This window comes from Haliotis rubra, unplaced genomic scaffold, assembly GCF_003918875.1.
Source record: "Haliotis rubra isolate DU_JTF1 unplaced genomic scaffold, ASM391887v1 Scf26, whole genome shotgun sequence".
NCBI classification, from domain to species: domain Eukaryota; kingdom Metazoa; phylum Mollusca; class Gastropoda; order Lepetellida; family Haliotidae; genus Haliotis; species Haliotis rubra.
The window spans coordinates 834,358-855,738 of NW_025766669.1; the positions used below are offsets into that span (position 1 = coordinate 834,358).

Sequence of the window (21,381 nt, forward strand, 5' to 3'; positions counted from 1 at the left end):
ATTTCTCATGAGTACCTGGTGTATACAACATTTCTCATGAGTACCTGGTGTGTACAACATTTCTCATGAGTACCTGGTGTATACAACATTTCTCATAAGTACCTGGGACTCCTTTCACGAAGCAACCTTTACTAAGGTTAACCTTTACTCCCATTCTTTAACACTGCACTAAGGTTACCTTAGTGACTTACGATCACCTTAGTGTTTTGTGAAGGGAGGCCCACATGTATACAACATATTTCTCAGGAGTACCTGCAGTATACAACATTTCTCGTGAGTACCTGGTGCATACAACATTTCTCGTGAGTACCTGGTGCATACAACATTTCTCATGAGTACCTGGTGTATATGACCTGTGAGTACCAAGTGTATAAGTACCCAGCGTTTGTGACCTCCTAATTTCACAGCCAGGTAGTGTGTACAAGGCGAGCATAGTTGAATGACCTTGTAGTGTGATCATGTATCAATACAGACGTTTGTGTTTCTGTCCATGTGACATAACAATGTTTGTGTACGCGGGTGTTGGGTGGGAGATATAAGTCCTGACGCTCAAGACATGCACAAGGGATCAGTGTCAGAGGACCAAGATACCTGCACAGAAATATGTCATCCAGGGTGTTGTCGTGTGGAGTATTGGGTTTCTGAATATTGTCATACAGAGTATTGTCATATCATAATAGTTTCGTCATTTGAAGCATTGTCTGCAGGAGTTTTGTCCTACAGAGTATTGTCCTATTGTCATAAACCTGTCATCCAAAGCATTGTCAGCAGGAGTATTGTCATTCAGAATATTGTCATATTGTCATAGACCTCTGTCATCTGAAGCATTGTCAGCAGGAGTATTGTCATCCAGGGTATTGTCCTATTGTCATAAACCTCTGTCATCTGAAGCATTGTCAGCAGGAGTATTGTCATTCAGAATATTGTCATAGACCTCTGTTATCTGAACATTGTCACCAGGAGTATTGTCATCAGGGGTATTGTCATAGAGCTTTTTCAACTGAACATTGTCAGGAGTATTGTCATCCAGAATATTGTCATATTGTCATATACCTCGGTCATCTGAAGCATTGTCAGCAGGAGTATTGTCAAACAGTCTTCTTGTCTAGTCATGGTATAAGTATTGATGGCATGCTGTTTGCATCACCTTGTTTACTATATCAACCTGTTTACTATTTGTGTTGTGAAACACCAACTCTCATGAGCACTAAAGCAAGAGGGATCAAGCTCCTGTGCCAGATCTTGCTGCTCCAGCTAGTATAGCATTCCCAGCTTATACAACAATCATGGCGTGTGGGTAGCAAGTTATGAGCGTGTTACATTCTTTTCGTTATCACCTGCTGGTTTAATAAGAGAAGCCAAAATTTCCACAAGGGTTAGTTGTGTATCATAGTGTCTGACTGGAGTCTATTTTCAGTGTCGATATACATTGTGTTATCAGTGGGGCATCATCTCGAGAGGCATCATCTTGAGGTATGTGAGATGGATTGGAGTGGGATGGGATGGGGGTAGAGTGGGCTTACGTGGTTGAGGAGAAAGGTGTTGTACATGGTTTTGGGTTATTTAGGGGTGGGGGGTGGAGTTGGAGGTTTGTAGCATGGAAAAGTTATATCACATGGGTCTGAGTGGGATGGAATGGGGTAAAGCGGGTTTTTCGGGGTTGTACTTGTATTTGGGATATATAGGGGTCAGGGTGATAATGATGATGATGATTTAGAGATGTAAAGTGCACTTTCCGACATGATGCATATTTCACACACTGGCCCGGCAAGCCATTTAGTGTTTGATCCATATAGGGTGATTTGACTGAAAGATATGGCAACCAGAAGGGGCGTTAGGGTTGTATAAATTTGTAAGAAATTTTAAATTAGAAATTTGCCAGAAGTTGAAGTGGGGGTTCTAGGTGGGCCATGTTGTGTCACATAGACGAGTTATATAACATGGTCGGAGGGGGGGTAGAATAGGGCTCAGTGGGAATGAGTGTTAGAGAACAGGGATGGTATGTGGATGTTTGGGTTGTTTACGAGTTGAAGTAGGTCCTCACATCTACGAGTTACACCAGATGGATGGACACCATGTATATAGGACAGATGGAATGACTGAAACTATGATAGGGTGGGACACATTAGGACTTGCTGGATCCCTGCTGTGCCGAGGTATAGGCCTTTGTTCAGACATTCACACCTGAAATATCACTTGTCAGATTTGGGGCATTATTGGGGCGAGCTAGTTAAGCAGGCCATCTTGACATTTTCCGCCTGAGCAGGTAGATATTTCAGTTGTTTGTAGGTTTTATGGCTCATGTCATAGATGACACATTTTCTATTGTATGATTTGAACTGGAATCTGGGCACATACTGACCTATGTAACATGATACTACAGCCTGGCTTAAAGTTCATTCACCATACCTACACACAAATAGCTGTAGTAAGTAATAGGACCATATGGCTTAGAGTACATTGAACATACCTATATAGGTGCTTCACTACACATATACTGTGCTATACCTGTGTGAGGATACTATAATGAAATAGGCCCTGACCTCGCTGTCATTGTTTCCAAGATGTAAAGGTTGATGCTTCTGATATTGATCACCAGACTGTCTTGTCCAGATTCGGGGCGGTGGGGTAGCCTAGTGGTTAAAGCGTTGGCTCGTCATGCCAAAGACCCGGGTTCGATTCCCCACATGGACACAATGTGTTAAGCCAATTTCTGGTGTCCCCCGCCGTTATATTGCTGGAATATTGGTAAAAGCAGCGTAAAACTAAACTCAGTCAGTCAGTCAGTCAGTCTTGTCCAGATTCAGATGTTTGCAGACTGCTGTGATACAGATGACGCTGGAGTATTACTCTTCAACAAAGAAACAAAGAAACAAGCCAGTGATTACACAATGCCATTTAGAAAGTAGTCAAATGTTGCCATATAGCTGGAATATTGTTGAGTGCGGCGTAAAACTGAACTCACTCACTCACTATGTTATATTTGGGATTACACTTTCTTAGTAAAGTCGCCGTGATGTTGCTGGAATATTGCTAAAAGCAGCGTAAAACCAAACTCAGTCAGTCAGTCTTAGTGAAGTACAAATTCTAGTACTTTTGTTGGGTTGAGTCCCATCCAGATTCGAACCCACACCCTCAGAGTCAGGCACCTAATCGCCAGCACACAAAGTCAGCTGCCTAACCTTCTCAGCCACCGCGGCTTCCACAAAGTCTGCAGTCTAGACTACCAGTTGTCCGACTTCAATTAGGCGGCTGACTTTGTGTGCTGGCGTTTAGGTGCCTGACTCTGAGGGTGTGGGTTCGAATCTGGATGGGACTCAACCCAACAAAAGCACTAGAATTTGTACTTTACTAAGAAAGCGTAATCCCAAATAAAACATAGTTAAACAAGCCAGTGTCCTAACTCCTCACCTGTTCGCATGACACTTGTCTCTACCTGAACTCACCTGTCGGGCAGGTGAGATGCAGACAGGTAAACAACAGCCCTTTGATGATGATGGCAAACACGTTGCATTGGGAATACCCTGGATTCTTGTTAACTCCTGCCAACCAATTAGCTAAGTAAGCACCCACGCTTACGATATAATCTAACGAAGTGTGTCAGAGCTGGTTGAAGCCTGTAGGGTTCATGCAGTGGTTAGAATTCACTACTTTCATTCCAGCACTTGTAGTCGGCACCTGTAGACATGAATAGTGCATGTTGTAGCTGTCTGCAGCTGGGGTGTGTTAGGGTGGAAAGAAATTGTTGAAATATTTCCTGATGGTTTTCTTTTCATGGACAAGGTCCTTTGTTTCTCTACTGAATGGATACTTTGATTTATGTCACTGAATATGCGAAAGTAGGACAGTGGTAATATTGAATTTTGTTTTGCTGAGTCAGCGATATTCTTGTGATGTATAGCCTTGTAAATAATGGAATCAAATCAGGTACACAATTGATTTATGTTGGCTGATCTTCACTGTGTCACAATGACAAACGACCCATGAAGATCCGGGGTAGAATAGGTTTTCAGCAACCCATGCTTGCCACAAAAGGCGACTATCGGGATCGGGTGGTCAGGCTCGCTGACATGGTTGACACATGTCATCGGTTCCCAATTGCGCAGATCGATGCTCATGCTGTTGATCACTGGATTGTCTGGTCCAGACTGGATTATTTACAGACCGCCGCCATATAGCTGGAATATTGCTGAGTGCGGTGTAAAACTAAACTCACTCACTCACTACAATGACAAACAATCAGCTGGTCAGCAGAGGTGATTGTCATAACCTTCCCATTTTTCTCAGGGCATGAAACACAAGATACTGTGGACATGAAATTCATGTTTGTTTTTTTAAACCACAATCAGCAATATAGCGGTTCAATGTCTGTAAATGAACCAAGTCTGGACCAGACAATTCAGTGACTAATATCATGAGCATCAATCTATACAGATTTGACACACTGACATGTATCAATGCATAGTTGATATCTTTTCATTTCAATGGATGTGTGAACATTCAAATGTTTTAGTTGAAGATTTTGTTTTCATATGTGGGTCTGGTGTGGTTTCCAGGTGGTTGATTTGTTACTGTGTAGCATCCAGTTTGATTCTGCAGATGAAGACAACATTTAAGGCCCACTGATGCTCCCACAGTGATATTGATGGAATATTAATTAAAGTTTACTATGCTCATTCTGACAGTGTTTCTAGGAGACTAAAGCTTAGTGTCTGAATATTTGTAATTCTGATACAAACAAATAATTCCATTGAGGAAATCTAGACTTGCTTCATCTAGAATTTTGCATTGTGGAAAAGGCTGGATGCAAGGGAAAATAATGTGGTTCAGGGACTGTGAGACTGACTGTTTCTTGTACTGTGATATCATTAGTGTGTAGGTAGGTTTGGTTGAGTGGTCATCAGAGTGTGTCCAGTGGGTGTGAGATAGCCAGTAGGTAGATTTCCCATCATCCCACAAAACAGGAAGTGTTACTTTCATCCAGATGGGCAACTGTGTCTACTAAGATAATTTGCCCTAATTGAACCAATTTGAAACAATACTGAACAAACATCGACAGTGTAGGGGTCAGAGCTTTCAAATATAGCCTGGCCTTTGCCCCGTGTGTTGGAAAGTGATTTGGCTGGACCACAGAACCATTAGCTTCTTCTGGTGTGTGTACAGGATAATTGGAGGAAGTTTGTTTAGTAGTCCGCACAATCTCTCACACAACAGCAGTGCCAAATTCTCATACTTCCACGCCATTCTCAGGACAGGGGTGTTTAACTCTGTAATGATGGCGACAAGGAATCAATTTGGATGTTGACTCTGGAATAATGGATGTATTTGGACTCTCGACTGACATTCTGTCGATGTCCTTGTGATTTTGCTATCAGATGGTTTCCATGAAGATTCCTGTCCTTCGTTTTCATCTCATTCTTGTTTTCCTTCTAATTAGTGTCAAATCAAAGATTTCTCTTTCAACCTTAAAGTGTGAGGTGAGGTGAGGTGAAATTGGGTTTAACGTCGTGCTTGAGAATATTTTGCTCATATGACGACGTGCATGCATATGTATGTGTATGTGCAGCTGCTTGTACTGGCCCAGACTGAAGCTGGTTTTATAGTGCTAGCCCACTGAGATACCATGCCGCAGTGAAGCATGAATACCCCACTCAGACACATTATACTGACTCCGAGCCGACCAGTCCTGTTGTACCCGGTAATGCCGAGCGCCAGACAGGGACCAACAAGTACCATATTTTAACGTCATTTGGTATGACGCGGCCGAGGATCGAACCCGCGACCTTCCGCTCTCCGAGCGGACGCTCTAACCACTACACCACGGAGGCGGTCACCTTAAAGTGTACACACAGGGTCATGATGCACATTGGCTAAGATGACTTGTCACCCACAACATGTGTTCATCAACAAGGTCCAAGACAAGCATTGCAATCCAGGACTTAGTTCATAAAAGCAATCATAGTGCTACAAAGGTCTTTAGGCCAGACCAATTTTATTTCTTGTTTTACTGATCCGCCGGTCATATTTTTTCAAGAATAAGAAAAAAAAAGAAGATTTTTCTCCGCTCTAAAAATAAAATCCTTATGTTTTTGTTGGCAAAAATGTAAAATTACAACAAAATCTTTTTTTTGATTGTTTTTTTGCCCCATATACACTGCATAAATTGCCAATAGAAAAATACTTTTAATATTTAGAAGGAATATTACTTTGACTGGTGATTTTATTAAAAAAAAGTCCCTCCTGCCTTTAGGTTTTTTGAGGACAAAAATCTGTAAAAAGGGTCTGGCCTTATAAAAGTATTGAAGTTTGGATCATGATAGACCTATGATCACTTTGTAGAACAGGGGTCATGGTAGTAGACTTAATCCCTAGCACCTCAGGCTTGTCTTAAGGGACCACCATGCTTTCTTAAGGGATACTGGGCTGCCTTGATTGGCTCCATACCCCTTTGACTTGACTAATTATTTTAGCATTTACCATTGCAGAATGATGTTCAGCTAATTATAATTATTATAATTTTCCCCTCAGAGAATACTTTGAAATATATGGTAGAAATAATATTATAAATATTGTCAAATCTTGAAATTTAAATTTGAATGAATTACTACACATACTGACCATGAAGTTAGTTATAATTGTCATGGTTCAATATTTTAGTAATTCTTCTGAATTTTTATTTCAAGGTTTCATTATATTTTTATTAAGGTTTGAACATTGTTTGATATGAGAAAAAACGCATCCATTGCAGTGGTTTAAATTGATGGTTTAAATACAAATTTTAAACATATCAGTAATGAATATTATCTGTATAACATACACCCACTGTGATTCAGCTGGAACTAGCTGTATGATGGAGGATGCTGTGTTTGGCAGTTATCACTCACTCCTGTCATTTCTTGTATCCTATCTGCATTATTTCTATATACTGTATCGCCTTGTTGTTGACTGTGATTACGGTAAGCAGCAGATATTGTTACAACAGAGAGACTTCATGAGAAAGTAACCATTAATGGAATAATGAGATCACGTCAAAAGTCATGACAGATCAGAGAAGTGAGCAATTTGTTGATGACCCAAGATACTAAAGGCCAATGGGAAATTACGATTGTAATATGTTGTGAGGGATACACTACATGGGGACCCTCTCACTCGTGCTAACAAGCAGCAAGCAAATGTCACGTCAGGGGTCTGGTACATGACCTCCTGATAAGCCCAAACAGACATTTCAGACAAATTAATGCAAATTAAACGAGGAAATATGACTTTAGTCGGTAGTGAAATTATGAACGAATGAGTTGATACTTATCGGATTAAGTATAAATTGGCGATAATTCTGAGGTCGTCAACTCTTGCGCTTACACGTGGTAATGAATTTTGTTCCATGTTGGTTGTGAAATATTTGTAATTGAATAAGTATTGGTTTTGTCGATGTTTCCACCAAGGGAAAATGAGGGTAATTACTGATAGCGGCTTGTAACGTGTTTATCGGACTGGTCATGAGTGACATTTGCTGGTTGCTGTCGATCAACATGGTTTTATCGGACTTACTGCCTGTCAAAATATTTGTCTGTTGTACAGGCTTTGAGAAGCGGACACCTGTCACAGATTATGAAGATACATGTACTTATATACTGATAGCCCACATGTCATGATTGTGGAATCTGGTGGCGTGTCATCACTGGTATCATGTCTCGCCGTGGTCAAGTATGCGCTTCATGGCGGAGATTTGTAGCAACTGTTTATTATATGATGGTTATGATGATTGTGATATGTGACACAGTTTAGAGATTGGAATCCATTGTCCTATATGTAACAAACTAGTAGACTCATCTATCTAAGGGGCGGCAGGGTAGTCTAGTGGTTAAAGCGTTGGCTCGTCACGCTGAAGACCCGGGTTCAAATCCCCACATGGGTACAATGTGTGAAGCCCATTTCTGGTGTCCCCCACCGTGATGTTGCTGGAATATTGCTAAAAGCGTAAAAGCCAAACTCAGTCAGTCAGTCAGTCAGTCAGTCAGTCAGTCAGTCAGTCATCTATCTAAAACTTGTGAAAGCGCTGATATCCAGGAAAATGCTGCTCAAAAGCGCTGTTGTGTCTGAAAAAAAAATTTCATTGATCAAGATTTAAGTTGAAACAAGTGTGTCTTGAGTTTGGTTTGAATCCAGTGAGAGTGGTCTGGGATTTGATATGGATTGGCAGTTCATTCCACAAGCATGGTCCGGCATATTCAAAGGCTCTTTCACCACATGTCTTTGTGCGTGATGTTGGTACTTGTAGTTGAAGTCCCTGTTTGGATCTGAGTGAGCGACATTGCTGGTCTCACAAACCTATGTTCAGGAATAGAATGTATGGATGCCACGTTCTTTATTATGAAGACAATCATGTTTCAGACTATATGCTTACTCCTTCCTAGGATGCAGAGAGCATAGATATATGTATATGTAAGATTGACAAAAATAATAAAATAGGTAGAAACTGAACTAGGGAAACAAACAAATAACTAACACTGATTGGTGACTAGCAATGAAAAATGGAAAATTAGGGTTGTAAAAAATGTGGAATGAGATCAGATGTTAAATCACTGAATATTAAAATGAAAATAATATCAATAATAAGTATAAATAACTTTGACATTTTGACATTCTTCTGAGGGAAATGAGTGAGTGAGTATGGTTTTACGCCGCTTTTAGCAATATTTCAGCAACATCACAGCAGGGGACACCATAAAAAATGAATATGCATATAGATGGAAATCGTCTAAAGTTATGTAAATTGTTTTAGAGACATCTTGCTTAATACTTTTTTATCATATCTCTTCTTCCTTATAAGGAATGTTTGGGAAGTTTCAGGTTTGTCATACTTTTTTATCATATCTCTTCTTCCTTATAAGGAATGTTTGGGAAGTTTCAGGTTTGTCATACTTGTAAGGAGAGGATTGGGTGGCATCAATTCCCCACTGTCTCTAATAAATTACCTGTTTCAGCAGGCAGGTACAGATTGTTCATGTGTATACCATGTCTTGAACAAATCATGTTTTGAAAAAAGGGTTTTCTATAGTGAATTAATTGTCATGCTCACTGTAGACATCTTAAGTCTCCAACTTGCAGTACCGCCAACATTCTGGCGCCAAAGTTTGCCATGAGGCAGCAGGAAGGAAGCACATTCCAGAATGACCTTTGATGACCTAAAATATTTGTGTGAAATTCCGAGTGATTTTCTTTTGTTTTGTGATGTTGGCTACACAGTCTGTGTGCACATTTCTCAGCCATGTTGCAGCCATGTGTCGGTAGAGGTAGGTGGTTTGTGTTGCGGGACTGAGGCCGGGACAGGAAGTAGGCGAACTCTCCAGATGGAGACAACAAAAGAGCGCCTCGCGTAGCAGTTGGCGCACATTGTTTCTAGGGTCTGTCATTCCAGAAGGAAATGCATCAATAAGTTGCCTAGCAATGAATTATCTAAATAGAATAGCCAGAATTGTGTATGTTTTACTGACTTCAGCATCTGCAAAGGCATCCTTGGTATTGTGCGAGATCATTCCAAGTCCAGAGTCATTCTTTTATAATCTGGGTATATGTGTGATATTTAGAAAGCAGAATTTGAAAAAAAGGTCGAGAATGCATCGTTCTGAAATAACAAACACAATGGAATGGTAAAACTCCTATTATAATCCTTGCAACATTCATGGGACTTCACAATGGTGTATGAAGTTTGCTTTATTCTTTTATGACTTGTTTTTCTTATAGATATCACATAACAATACAGAAATACGCCCCTCTTGTTATGTATACACCAGGCACCAAAACAATTCTATGAAAATTTTGAAATAATATCGAATGAGGATAATAATTTCCAAAGTTAGTGTTTTTAAATTTTGAAAACATTTGTTCTTGAAAAGGAGGAGACAAACAATTATATTTTTTCAAATTGATTTTCAGGATATTCGGAACTCGAATTTATCCAGGATTCCAAACTAAGTGCCTTTTACAGGGAAACTGTAAACAAATTGTTATTTTTTTCCATATTGGAATTTTCCTATTTGACTAAATTTAGAGGTATCACAATATTAAATTTCAACAATGCATTCAATGAAATATTTTCAAACTATGAAATAAAGGAAATGTTTGTTGATTTAACTGATGACCCTAATCAAGTCAAAACACAATCCTGCAAAATCATTTTTTTGAGAAGCAAATTTTTATGGTAAAACATCAACGGTCAGTCCATTATGTGAACTTAAATACTTAAAATGATCTCTCTCATGGTTCAGTTGTTAATGGTGTCTCCCATAATATGTAGGACCTGGTTTTATTCCCATATGGGTACAGAAACACCACCTTCCTATGTCGCCTTGCTTCCATATTGCACCATTGAACTCTATCCAACTCTACTCTTCAGCCATGGAGATCCTGGTTAGAATTGGTCTTCAGCAACCCTTGCTTGCCGTAAGAGGCAACTAACGGGATTGGGTGGTCAGGGTCGATAACTTGGTTGACACATGTCATCGTTACAATCCCAATTGCGTAGATCGATGCTCATGTTGTTGATCACTGGATTGTCTGGTCCAGACTCGATTATTTACAGACCACAGCCATATAGCAGGAATATTGCTGAGTGCGGAGTAAAACTAAACTCACTCACTCACTATTCCCATATGGGTACAGAAACACCACCTTTCTTTGTCACCTTGCTACAATATTGCACCATTGAACTCTACCCAGAAAACTCTGAACTTTGTGTGGGGCGGTGGGGTAGCCTAATGGTTAAAGCGTTTGCTCGTCACGCTGAAGACCCGGGTTCGATTCACCTACATTGTGTGAAGCCCATTTCTGGTGTCCCCCGCCGTGATATTACTGAAATATTGCTAAAAGTGGCGTAAAACTAAACTCATTCACTCACTGAACTTTGTGATCATTAAAGCAATCTAATGAGGTGTTTTTCTGTTTCAGCTTTTGGCCCCGACAACTGCACCAGCAAAGACTGTGAGGCCATTGGGGATGTAACTCTGCAGTGCCCATTTGATTCGGATCTTATTGTCAACACCACCGGTGCCACGGCACGTTCATTGTGTGTGTGTAATCATTCTTATTGTACAGTGCCAGTATGTGCAGCTGGATTTGAAAGTGTGCTTCTCAATCCTGCGGATTTACGGCCCGGATCGTGTTGTGATGAATTTGTGTGTAAGAGAACAGGTAAGACCGAAAAATATTTTTAATTTGTCGACAGATACAGTAGGTATTGGTGATCTTCTATCTGTAGGTGTGTAGTACAGCTCTGGAAATAACCATATATTTTCTGTTGTCAGTCTTCATCTTTGTGACCCGTGAAGGTCCGGGTTAGAATATTGATCTTCAGTAACCCATGCTTATCGTAAGAAGCGACTATCGGGATCAGGTGGTCAGGCTCGCTGACTTGGTTGACACATATCATCGTATCCCTATTGAGTAGATCGATGCTCATGCTGTTGATCACTGGATTGTCTGGTCCAGACTCGATTATTTACAGACCGGCGCCATATAGCTGGAATATTGCTGAGTGTGGCGTAAAACTAACCTCACTCACTCACTCACTCACTCTTCATCTTTGTCCATTTTCTAACTGCCATCTCTAGCAACATTTCTGGCAAGGGCAGGTAACTCTATACCTGCAATTCGTGGATATGTCAAATTTTGTGTTCCGTCTACCTTTGCTTGTGTGCCAAAGGGGAATCTGAGAACATGGGTCCTCAGCAATCTTTCCTTGTCAAAAGAGTCCACAAAGTGGATCGGGTGGTCTGTTTTTTATTTGATTGATTACCGGTACATGAAATCATAATCCTATTGTACGGATACATGCTCAGAATGTCAATCAATGGATTGTGTGATTATTTACACACCAGTGTCAAATGGCAGGACTTTTCTGAGTGAAGCATTTAGCAACAAACAAACAAACACTGCAGATGACCGACACACACTCCTGACACACACTCCTGACACACACTCCTCGCATATAAAGTATGGAATGCTAAACATACATTGTCAGTGTAGGTCCATGGATGCAGACACCACTGTCACTGGTAGGTCAATCCTAGATAAATTGGCAAAGGTGCACACGCTACTGCTTAAACTTTACGATTTATGAAATAAGATTGTACAAAATCTCATGATTACCTGCACATTAACTGAAAACCTCTGACACAGATTTGGTGACTGTTTGGCATAATTGTGTCAACCTTGTTACTCATTAACTCCTAAGAAAAGCCCATTAAACAATTCATGATCAGAGTAGTTCTTGCTGTTGACAAGGAACTATGATGATAGGGTGTGGTGGGGTAGCTCAGTGGTTAAAGCGTCCACTCGTCACACCCGAAAACATGGGTTGATTCCCCACATGGGCACAATGTGTGAAGCCCATTTCTGGTGTCCTTGCCGTGATATTGCAGGAATAAGCGGTATAAAACTAAACTCACTCACTGAGTCACAGTGCCACTTAAAGAAGCTATGATGGAATGAGACATATATGGATAAGACCTTCCTTATGTTGCTGTCATAGCAATGTTTTCATCATTTATCTTTAGCAACATTCTAGTAGATATGCTTATACTGTGATCAAACAAAGACATCCATTGCTAGACCACTGTACCAGTATAGAGATTGATACCGAAACACGCTATTTAACAGCAAAATGATAAAAATTGTTTTCCACAATTTGTGTCAACGTTCTATTTTCAACATCGACATTTGACGGCAACGGTTCTTGGGTGTTTAGGTCAATAGAAATGTTTCCAATTATCCACTGTCCGATCTAGTGTGAAAATATACCTTGATATTCTTTTCATCTTAGGAGTACTGTTGCCTTCACCGAGAAGCATTGAACCTGAGTTCTTGTTCAAAGATATTATAGTACCAGTAATACTTGTTGACCATAGTTGTTTAGACATCACACTGAACAGATAAGTGGTCCAGTTGTTATTGATATGTATAGAGCCTGATTGCTGTAGAGATCCTTTTCCATGTCATTAGAGTCTACATGCCAACAGTTATTACTGATAATTGCATGGTTAGATCTGTGTGTTTGATACATATAAGTATTCCATAGCCTTCTTCCATGTGTACCATGCTGTAATGTCCATACTGTTGTCATTCACCTTCCTCAGAATAGACTTGTGAGTTGTAGTGCTTTGATTATCATGAGAACTGTTGTGTGGTTCACTCACATCTTAGAATGGACTTACTGATATTACTTTGACTGTTTGTTTGTTGTTTGGTTGGTTCTTAGCGTGGCACTCAGAAATATTCCAGCTATATGGTGGTGGTAAATAATCAAGTCTTGTCCTGACAATCCTGTGATCAGCAACATGTGCATCGATCTATGCAATTGGGATGTGATGACCACGTCTGTGAGCCTGACCACCTGACCTTGTGAGTCGCCTCTTACGACAAGCATGGGTTACTGAAGATCAATTCTTACCTGGTTACTTTGACTGTCATGAGAACTTACGACCATCGTGTTGATGTAATTGCCTGACTCCTGTACCTAAGTATAATGAGTATGAACTTACAACTTGTTTGGATATTGACTTCAGGCAATATGTGAGTCAGTCAGTAAGTGAGTGAGTATGCTTTTACTCCGCTTTTAGCAATATTCCAGCAAGATCATGGCAGGGGACACCAGAAATGGGCTTCACACATGGTACCCATGAGGGGAATCGAACCCAGGTCTTCAGCATTATGAGTGGCGAAGCTTTAACCTCTCGCCTACCCCACCTCCCCCTAAGGCAATATGCATAACTTATTATGGCTATCATGACACATAGACCTCGGCACTGACCTACACAATATAAGTGCTATGACACCACACCTAAATTTGACCCTCATTGACGGGTTGCGAAAGACGTGGGGTTTATGAAGGAATGTCACAAGGAAGCAATTACTTAGCTGTCTGTGGCCTGGGATACAGAGCTTGGTTTATGGAGATGCACTGTGGTTGATGAGGTTGCTGGTGGATATATGATGAAATGTGGCCATTCACCAGTTAATATCGCACCCACTGTATCAACCTGCCAGAAAAGATTAATGGAAATTGATGGCACCAAGTTGTTAAACAGTACTGAGGTGGGATGTCGAAAGGGATGAGTTATTAGTTTAAGAAGGATGGGGATATTGGTTGGCACTGACTATGTGGACAGTTAGTACTAGACTTTATTGAGTTGTGTGGTTGTTACTCCCAATGGTCAGGCTAATTAATATGTCAAGGGTGATTTACCATCAATGGAATATGGTTCAAGTTGTTTGTCAGTAAGAATCATCTCTTTAAATAATAATATGTGTATGTTCTTCTGTAATTGTGGGGCGGTGGGGTAGCCTAATGGTTAAAGCGTTGGCTCGTCACACCGAAGACCCGGGTTCGAATCCCCACATGGGCACAATGTGTGAAGCCCATTTCTGGTGTCCCCCGCTGTGATGTTGCTGGAATATTGCTAAAAGCGGCGTAAAACTAAACTCAGTCAGTCAGTCTTCTGTAATTGTAATGATATTTACAAAATATTTTTGCATTTGACATGATTCAGACAGTTGGTTATTGTAACCTATTGTTTAGATTGATGCTCATAATATCAGTCACTGAATTGTGTGGTCCAGACTTGAGTATTGACAGACCCTTGTCATAGACTTGCTTATTGCTCAGCGTGGCATTCAACAACAAACAAACAAACATACAAACCAGTTGTTTCTTGTTTGTTCAGTAACTAATGACTTTTTCATGAGACACATTTGGGCAGTTTATGATATGATGGAATATCAACTGGATCCCTACTTAGCAAAGTACTTTGAAGTTTTAAGATTTAGCTGTTTTGTATTAAATGTAAACTCTTCAAAAACATAAGTTGTTTTTTTGTTCACATTTTTCTATTCGCTTAAAAACATAAGTTTATCAGTTCCCAACAACGGTGATCTGTTGGTGGAGTGTTTTCTGGTTCAGTGTGTGCAGGTATTTTGAAGATTGTGAACTAAGGCTGTGGTCATTTCCAGAGTTCACTTTAGTAAACTGTCTGCACATCTTTTGGGTGACTTCATGCAGTAAAATGTCCATGATCATAAAATGACAATAAGGGCACTGAAGTAGACATGCTTTGAAGGTCAGTCTCGTCTTACTCAGACTGTCCATACTGAGGGCATGGACCTGGAACAAATTGAGAGGTAAATGGACCCCATTTTGCGGTGGTAATAATTTCTGGTCATATCCCTGAAATGGCCACACGTGAATAGAGGGATCTACACACATTACTGAATAGACTCATACTTCTTGTGGAATTGTCACCTGGAAATAGTGTCCGGTTGTTGATATGTTTCTCATCTGTCAGTATTGTTATTTTAGGCTTCCGTCCACCAAGCCACGACATTGTACACCATGCCGGGAAAAGCTGGCTGGATTTCGGGACAATGGTCTCGGTCATTGGTTGCTTTCATCAATCAAACTTATTGGATGTTGATAATAAGCTACCCCAATGAAAGGATTTTGTAAAGAGCCTTTATGGGATCACATCAATTTATCAAGAATACGATGCTTCATCAGCGTGTGTGCCTTACATGCTGATAATGTTTCACATATACAACACTGGATACTTGTCTTCGGGATATTTATGGGCCGTTGCTACACTTTGCTCACTCAGCATATCTCGGCGGAATGCTGACTTGATACTGAACATTTTTCGTGAACATTTTTTGGAAAATTGAGATATTTGCTCTTTATTAATGCATTTTTTGGAAAGATTATTTTCATATGGGCAGATAAAGGTGGTTTTTTTATAAATCCCCATTGAATGTTTTAGAAGATTATACCAGGTGTTTTATGTTAAAGATGCAGTACACATTATTGCTAAAAATACAGGAAATTACCATTTTGTATAATTTAACTAAAGAATATTCATTTAGAGTATGTACCTTTGAATGGCTAACATTTTTGGTGTAAAAATTAACATTGATATATGCTACTGAAACTAGACAAACTATGTAAGTTATTCCAGGCAATCAGGAAGCTGACTTAAAATGAATGCCAGTTTAAACACCATTGCAGTGCCAGTATGGACAGGGATTCATAGAATGATGTTAATAAATCAGGAACATATAAGGAATAAAACCCAGAGTCTTTAGGCCGATGAACAAACACATGTCCTACTAAGCGTCTGTTACCCTTGTCACTTGTACTTGTAGCATGTCTATATTATCCATGTCAAACTACATCCTTGCCTCACATGGGCCTGTGACAATCAGGGTTAGAATTAGTCTTCAGCAACCCATGTTGTTGATATATGTCATGGTGACCCAATTGCCTAACTTGATGCTCATGATGTCAATCATTGTTTACAGGCCATTGCTATATGGCTGGAAAATGGCTGAATGGGGCGTTAAATGACAAACAAACAAACAAGACTTCGCACATGACTTTGAATAGATTTGCCCATAAAACTGTTGGCTTTGTTATGTAAAAGTCTGGTGAATAATGTCCGTGTGTTGTCCCCTACCACCTGACAGCATATCGATGTGTTTACTGTTAGCCAGTTGTCATGATGTGGTCACCCAAGCATTGCAGACCCTCATCAGCTGACTTACCGTCTAGGCCTGTAAATACACGGTTCATTATGCTTGTGTATCTACGGGGGACATAACCAGTGGTTGTCTGCTACAGCAGTACTGTCATTTTGACAGATTGTGGGTCAGTCAGGTATGAAGATGACACAGGTAGAAAAGTACTTGAGGCGCCAGATGTATTGATATTGAAGTAGAGGTTTTTCTGGAACGAGAAAATAGTTTTTGCCTTGGGGTAATCTGTTGCAATTGACATGGTATTTATGATGAATATCTGGAAACATAATTGTTTTAGTACTGAACTTGCGAAAACATAGGTGACATATTTAGCTTGGCAGGTCAGAATGTCCAAGTGGACATGAGAGCAGGTGAGGGATGTGGTCTGTAATGAGATCTTCCCAGTAACTGCTTAGCTGAAATTTTGTATACATGGTCCTCGCAAAGATGAAAAGAAGTCTGGTACCTTCATTTGATCTAATTTTCATTAAACATTTTGGAACGATTTCATTTCTGAAATCACTTTGGCCTATGAGCTGGTATCAATTATTTTTTGTACACAAATTCGAAGGTGTTTAATGATTGTTGAAAATTGGAATTTTATTGTTTGTCCAGAAAACCATGGTATGTGAGCTGACATATGTTATGAATGACTGTTGCAAATTCAGATTTCTCAACAGTTAGACTCCAGTATTGAAGGCAATGGTGGTTATGTTAAACTGGGTTTAATGGTACAGTTGGGATTATTGCCCTTATATAGAGATGTGGGGCGGTGGGGTAGCCTAATGGTTAAAGCGTTGGCTCGTCACGCCGAAGACCCGGGTTTGAATCCCCACATGGGCACAATGTGTGAAGCCCATTTCTGGTGTCCCCCGCCGTGATGTTGCTGGAATATTGCTAAAAGCGTCGTAAAACCAAACTCAGTCAGTCAGTATATAGAGATGTGCATGAAAGTGCATTTGTGTGATAGTGAAAACTAATACCAGTTTTATGGTACTAGCCCATTGAGATAGTTTGCTGCAGTTTAAAATGGAAAACCTCCTCAGACACAGTATACAGACTCCAAGCTGGTAACCAGTACCATCCTTTAATGCTGACCATCCCTTAATGCCAAGAGCTAGCCATGGTAACAAGTACCATCCTTTGAGGTTCTAGCCATGGTAACAAGTACCATCCTTTGAGGTTCTAGTCATGGTAACAAGTACCATCCTTTGAGGTTCTAGCCATGGTAACAAGTACCATCCTTTGAGGTTCTAGCCATGGTAACAAGTACCATCCTTTGAGGTTCTAGCCATGGTAACAAGTACCATCCTTTGAGGTTCTAGCCATGGTAACAAGTACCATCCTTTGAGGTTCTAGCCATGGTAACAAGTACCATCCTTTGAGGTTCTAGCCATGGTAACAAATACCATCCTTTGAGGTTCTAGCCATGGTAACAAGTACCATCCTTTGAGGTTCTAGCCATGGTAACAAGTACCAAACTTTGAGGTTCTAGCCATGGTAACAAGTACCATCCTTTGAGGTTCTAGCCATGGTAACAAGTACCAGACTTTGAGGCCTTTTAGTATGATGTAGCTGGGGTCAAAATGAAACCAGAGAGCAGACGGTCTGTTCACCAGTCCTCTGAAGCAGTCTGTACACTAATATTACAATAGTTTTGAAAGATCATCTCCTGAACTATTGAGCAGAATGTACTTTCTTGGATGATCTTGTGAAATCTGAGAGGGTTACCTTGATTAGTGTTCAATCATTGGTATTAGAAGGTAGCTATAGTGATTCTAGTGGAGTCAGAGTAGCTAAGGTTGATGAAGTTAGTGAAGATAAGGATGGATTTGTCGAGGGTAGTGCTGACGGATTTAACTGTGTTGTTTTGTTACTTTGAAGATCTTGGAGACGATATTGATGCTGTTTTTGTTTCCAATGTTGGGGAACAATATCAAGGAGAACAATATCTAGATTATAGTGATGCTGTTTCAGATCTTGGTGAACAATATCTAGATTATAGTGATGCTGTTTCAGATCTTGGTGAACAATATCTAGATTATAGTGATGCTGTTTCAGATCTTGGTGAACAATATCTAGATTATAGTGATGCTGTTCTGATCTTGGTGAACAATATCTAGATTATAGTGATGCTGTTCTGATCTTGGTGAACAATATCTAGATTATAGTGATGCTGTTTCAGATCTTGGTGAACAATATCTAGATTATAGTGATGCTGTTCTGATCTTGGTGAACAATATCTAGATTATAGTGATGCTGTTCTGATCTTGGTGAACAATATCTAGATTATAGTGATGCTGTTCTGATCTTGGTGAACAATATCCAGATTATAGTGATGCTGTTCTGATCTTGGTGAACAATATCTAGATTATAGTGATGCTGTTCTGATCTTGGTGAACAATATCTAGATTATAGTGATGCTGTTCTGATCAAGGAGAACAATATCTAGATTATAGTGATGCTGTTCTGATCTTGGTGAACAATATCTAGATTATAGTGATGCTGTTCTGATCTTGGTGAACAATATCTAGATTATAGTGATGCTGTTCTGATCTTGGTGAACAATATCTAGATTATAGTGATGCTGTTCTGATCTTGGTGAACAATATCTAGATTATAGTGATGCTGTTCTTGATCTTGGTGAACAATATCTAGATTATAGTGATGCTGTTCTGATCTTGGTGAACAATATCTAGATTATAGTGATGCTGTTCTGATCTTGGTGAACAATATCTAGATTATAGTGATGCTGTTCTGATCTTGGTGAACAATATCTAGATTATAGTGATGCTGTTCTGATCTTGGTGAACAATATCTAGATTATAGTGATGCTGTTCTGATCTTGGTGAACAATATCTAGATTATAGTGATGCTGTTCTGATCTTGGTGAACAATATCTAGATTATAGTGATGCTGTTCTGATCTTGGTGAACAATATCTAGATTATAGTGATGCTGTTCTGATCTTGGTGAACAATATCTAGATTATAGTGATGCTGTTCTGATCTTGGTGAACAACAATATCTAGATTATAGTGATGCTGTTCTGTTCTGATTGTTCTGATCTTGTGAACAATATCTTGATTATAGATGATGCTGTTCTGATCTTGGTGAACAATATCTAGATTATAGTGATGCTGTTCTGATCTTGGTGAACAATATCTAGATTATAGTGATGCTGTTCTGATCTTGGTGAACAATATCTAGATTATAGTGATGATGCTGTTCTGATCTTGGTGAACAATATCTAGATTATAGTGATGCTGTTCTGATCTTGGTGAACAATATCTAGATTATAGTGATGCTGTTCTGATCTTGGTGAACAATATCTAGATTATAGTGATGATGCTGTTCTGATCTTGGTGAACAATATCTAGATTATAGTGATGCTGTTCTGATCTTGGTGAACAATATCTAGATTATAGTGATGCTGTTCTGATCTTGGTGAACAATATCTAGAACAAACAATATCTAGATTATAGTGATGCTGTTCTGATCTTGTGAACAATATCTAGATTATAGTGATGCTGTTCTGATCTTGGTGAACAATATCTAGATCTTGGTGAACAATATCTAGATTATAGTGATGCTGTTCTGATCTTGGTGAACAATGATTATAGTGATGCTGCTTGGTGAACAATATCTAGATCTTGGTGAACAATATCTAGATGATGTGTTCCTGATCTTGGTGAACAAGATATCTAGATTATAGTGATGCTGTTCTGATCTTGGTGAACAATATCTAGATTATAGTGATGCTGTTCTGATCTTGGTGAACAATATCTAGATTATAGTGATGCTGTTCTGATCTTGGTGAACAATATCTAGATTATAGTGATGCTGTTCTGATCTTGGTGAACAATATCTAGATTATAGGGATATTATAATGATGCTGTTCTGATCTTGGTGAACAATATCTAGATTATAGTGATGCTGTTCTGATCTTGGTGAACAATATCTAGATTATAGTGATGCTGTTCTGATCTTGGTGAACAATATCTAGATTATAGTGATGCTGTTCTGATCTTGGTGAACAATATCCAGATTATAGGGATGCTGTTTCAGATCTTAGGGAACAATATCCAGATGATACCGGTAGTTATAAAGCTTCAGATCCTGAAAAACATCTAAGTGATAGTGAGATGCTGTTGAGATCTTGGGGAACAGCACCCACCAGGATCAGTTGGTAGCAAGTTCTCTTAGACAGGATAATATTACCCAAGTTTTTCCACCACACTCTAGATCGGAGGCATTCCTCCCGACACATGATATGTGACTTGATACCGAGGCTTACATGGCCGACATGAGGTAGTGGCAGTTCTGTTAATACCCGACTCAGTCTTCCGTTTGACTTGTTCATGACATCAGCACCATCGCAGTCTTAACACAATTGTTCCACAAAGACCAGGTGATAAATTACAGATGAAACTAATTAAGTATGCATGACCAGTCCTACTGACACTGACGAAGGAAATAATACAGGCATTGCTATCATGTTTTAAGGTATTTACATATTACCAAGTTACACATTTATGGCGACTTGAGACCTTGTTTTATCTGCCATATTAACTCGCATAGCTTATTTAAATGTGTGTCAAGGTTCCTTGTCAGTCATCAGGTATAGTTTCATATTCTTCTGGGAGTGGTGGGGTAGCCTAGTGGTTCAAGCGTTTGCTTGTCATGCTGAAGGACTGGGTTCAATTCCCCACATGGGTACAGCCCATTTCTGGTGTCCCCCACCATGATATTGCTGGAATATTGCTTAAAGCGGCATAAAACTAAAGCCACTCAATCATATTGTTCAGAAACATGGCTATGTA

At 39.7% G+C, this 21,381-nt stretch overlaps 1 protein-coding gene across 1 annotated transcript in view; it reads left to right on the top strand.

Annotated features, from left to right (window-relative positions):
• Positions 1 to 21,381, top strand: part of LOC124280034 (cysteine-rich motor neuron 1 protein-like) — an 81,623-nt gene that overhangs the window by 32,229 nt on the left and 28,013 nt on the right. The window contains exon 2 of the mRNA XM_046715913.1: positions 10,948 to 11,190. Coding sequence (XP_046571869.1) covers positions 10,948 to 11,190 — 243 coding nt within the window. The remainder of the gene's footprint in view (positions 1 to 10,947; positions 11,191 to 21,381) is intronic.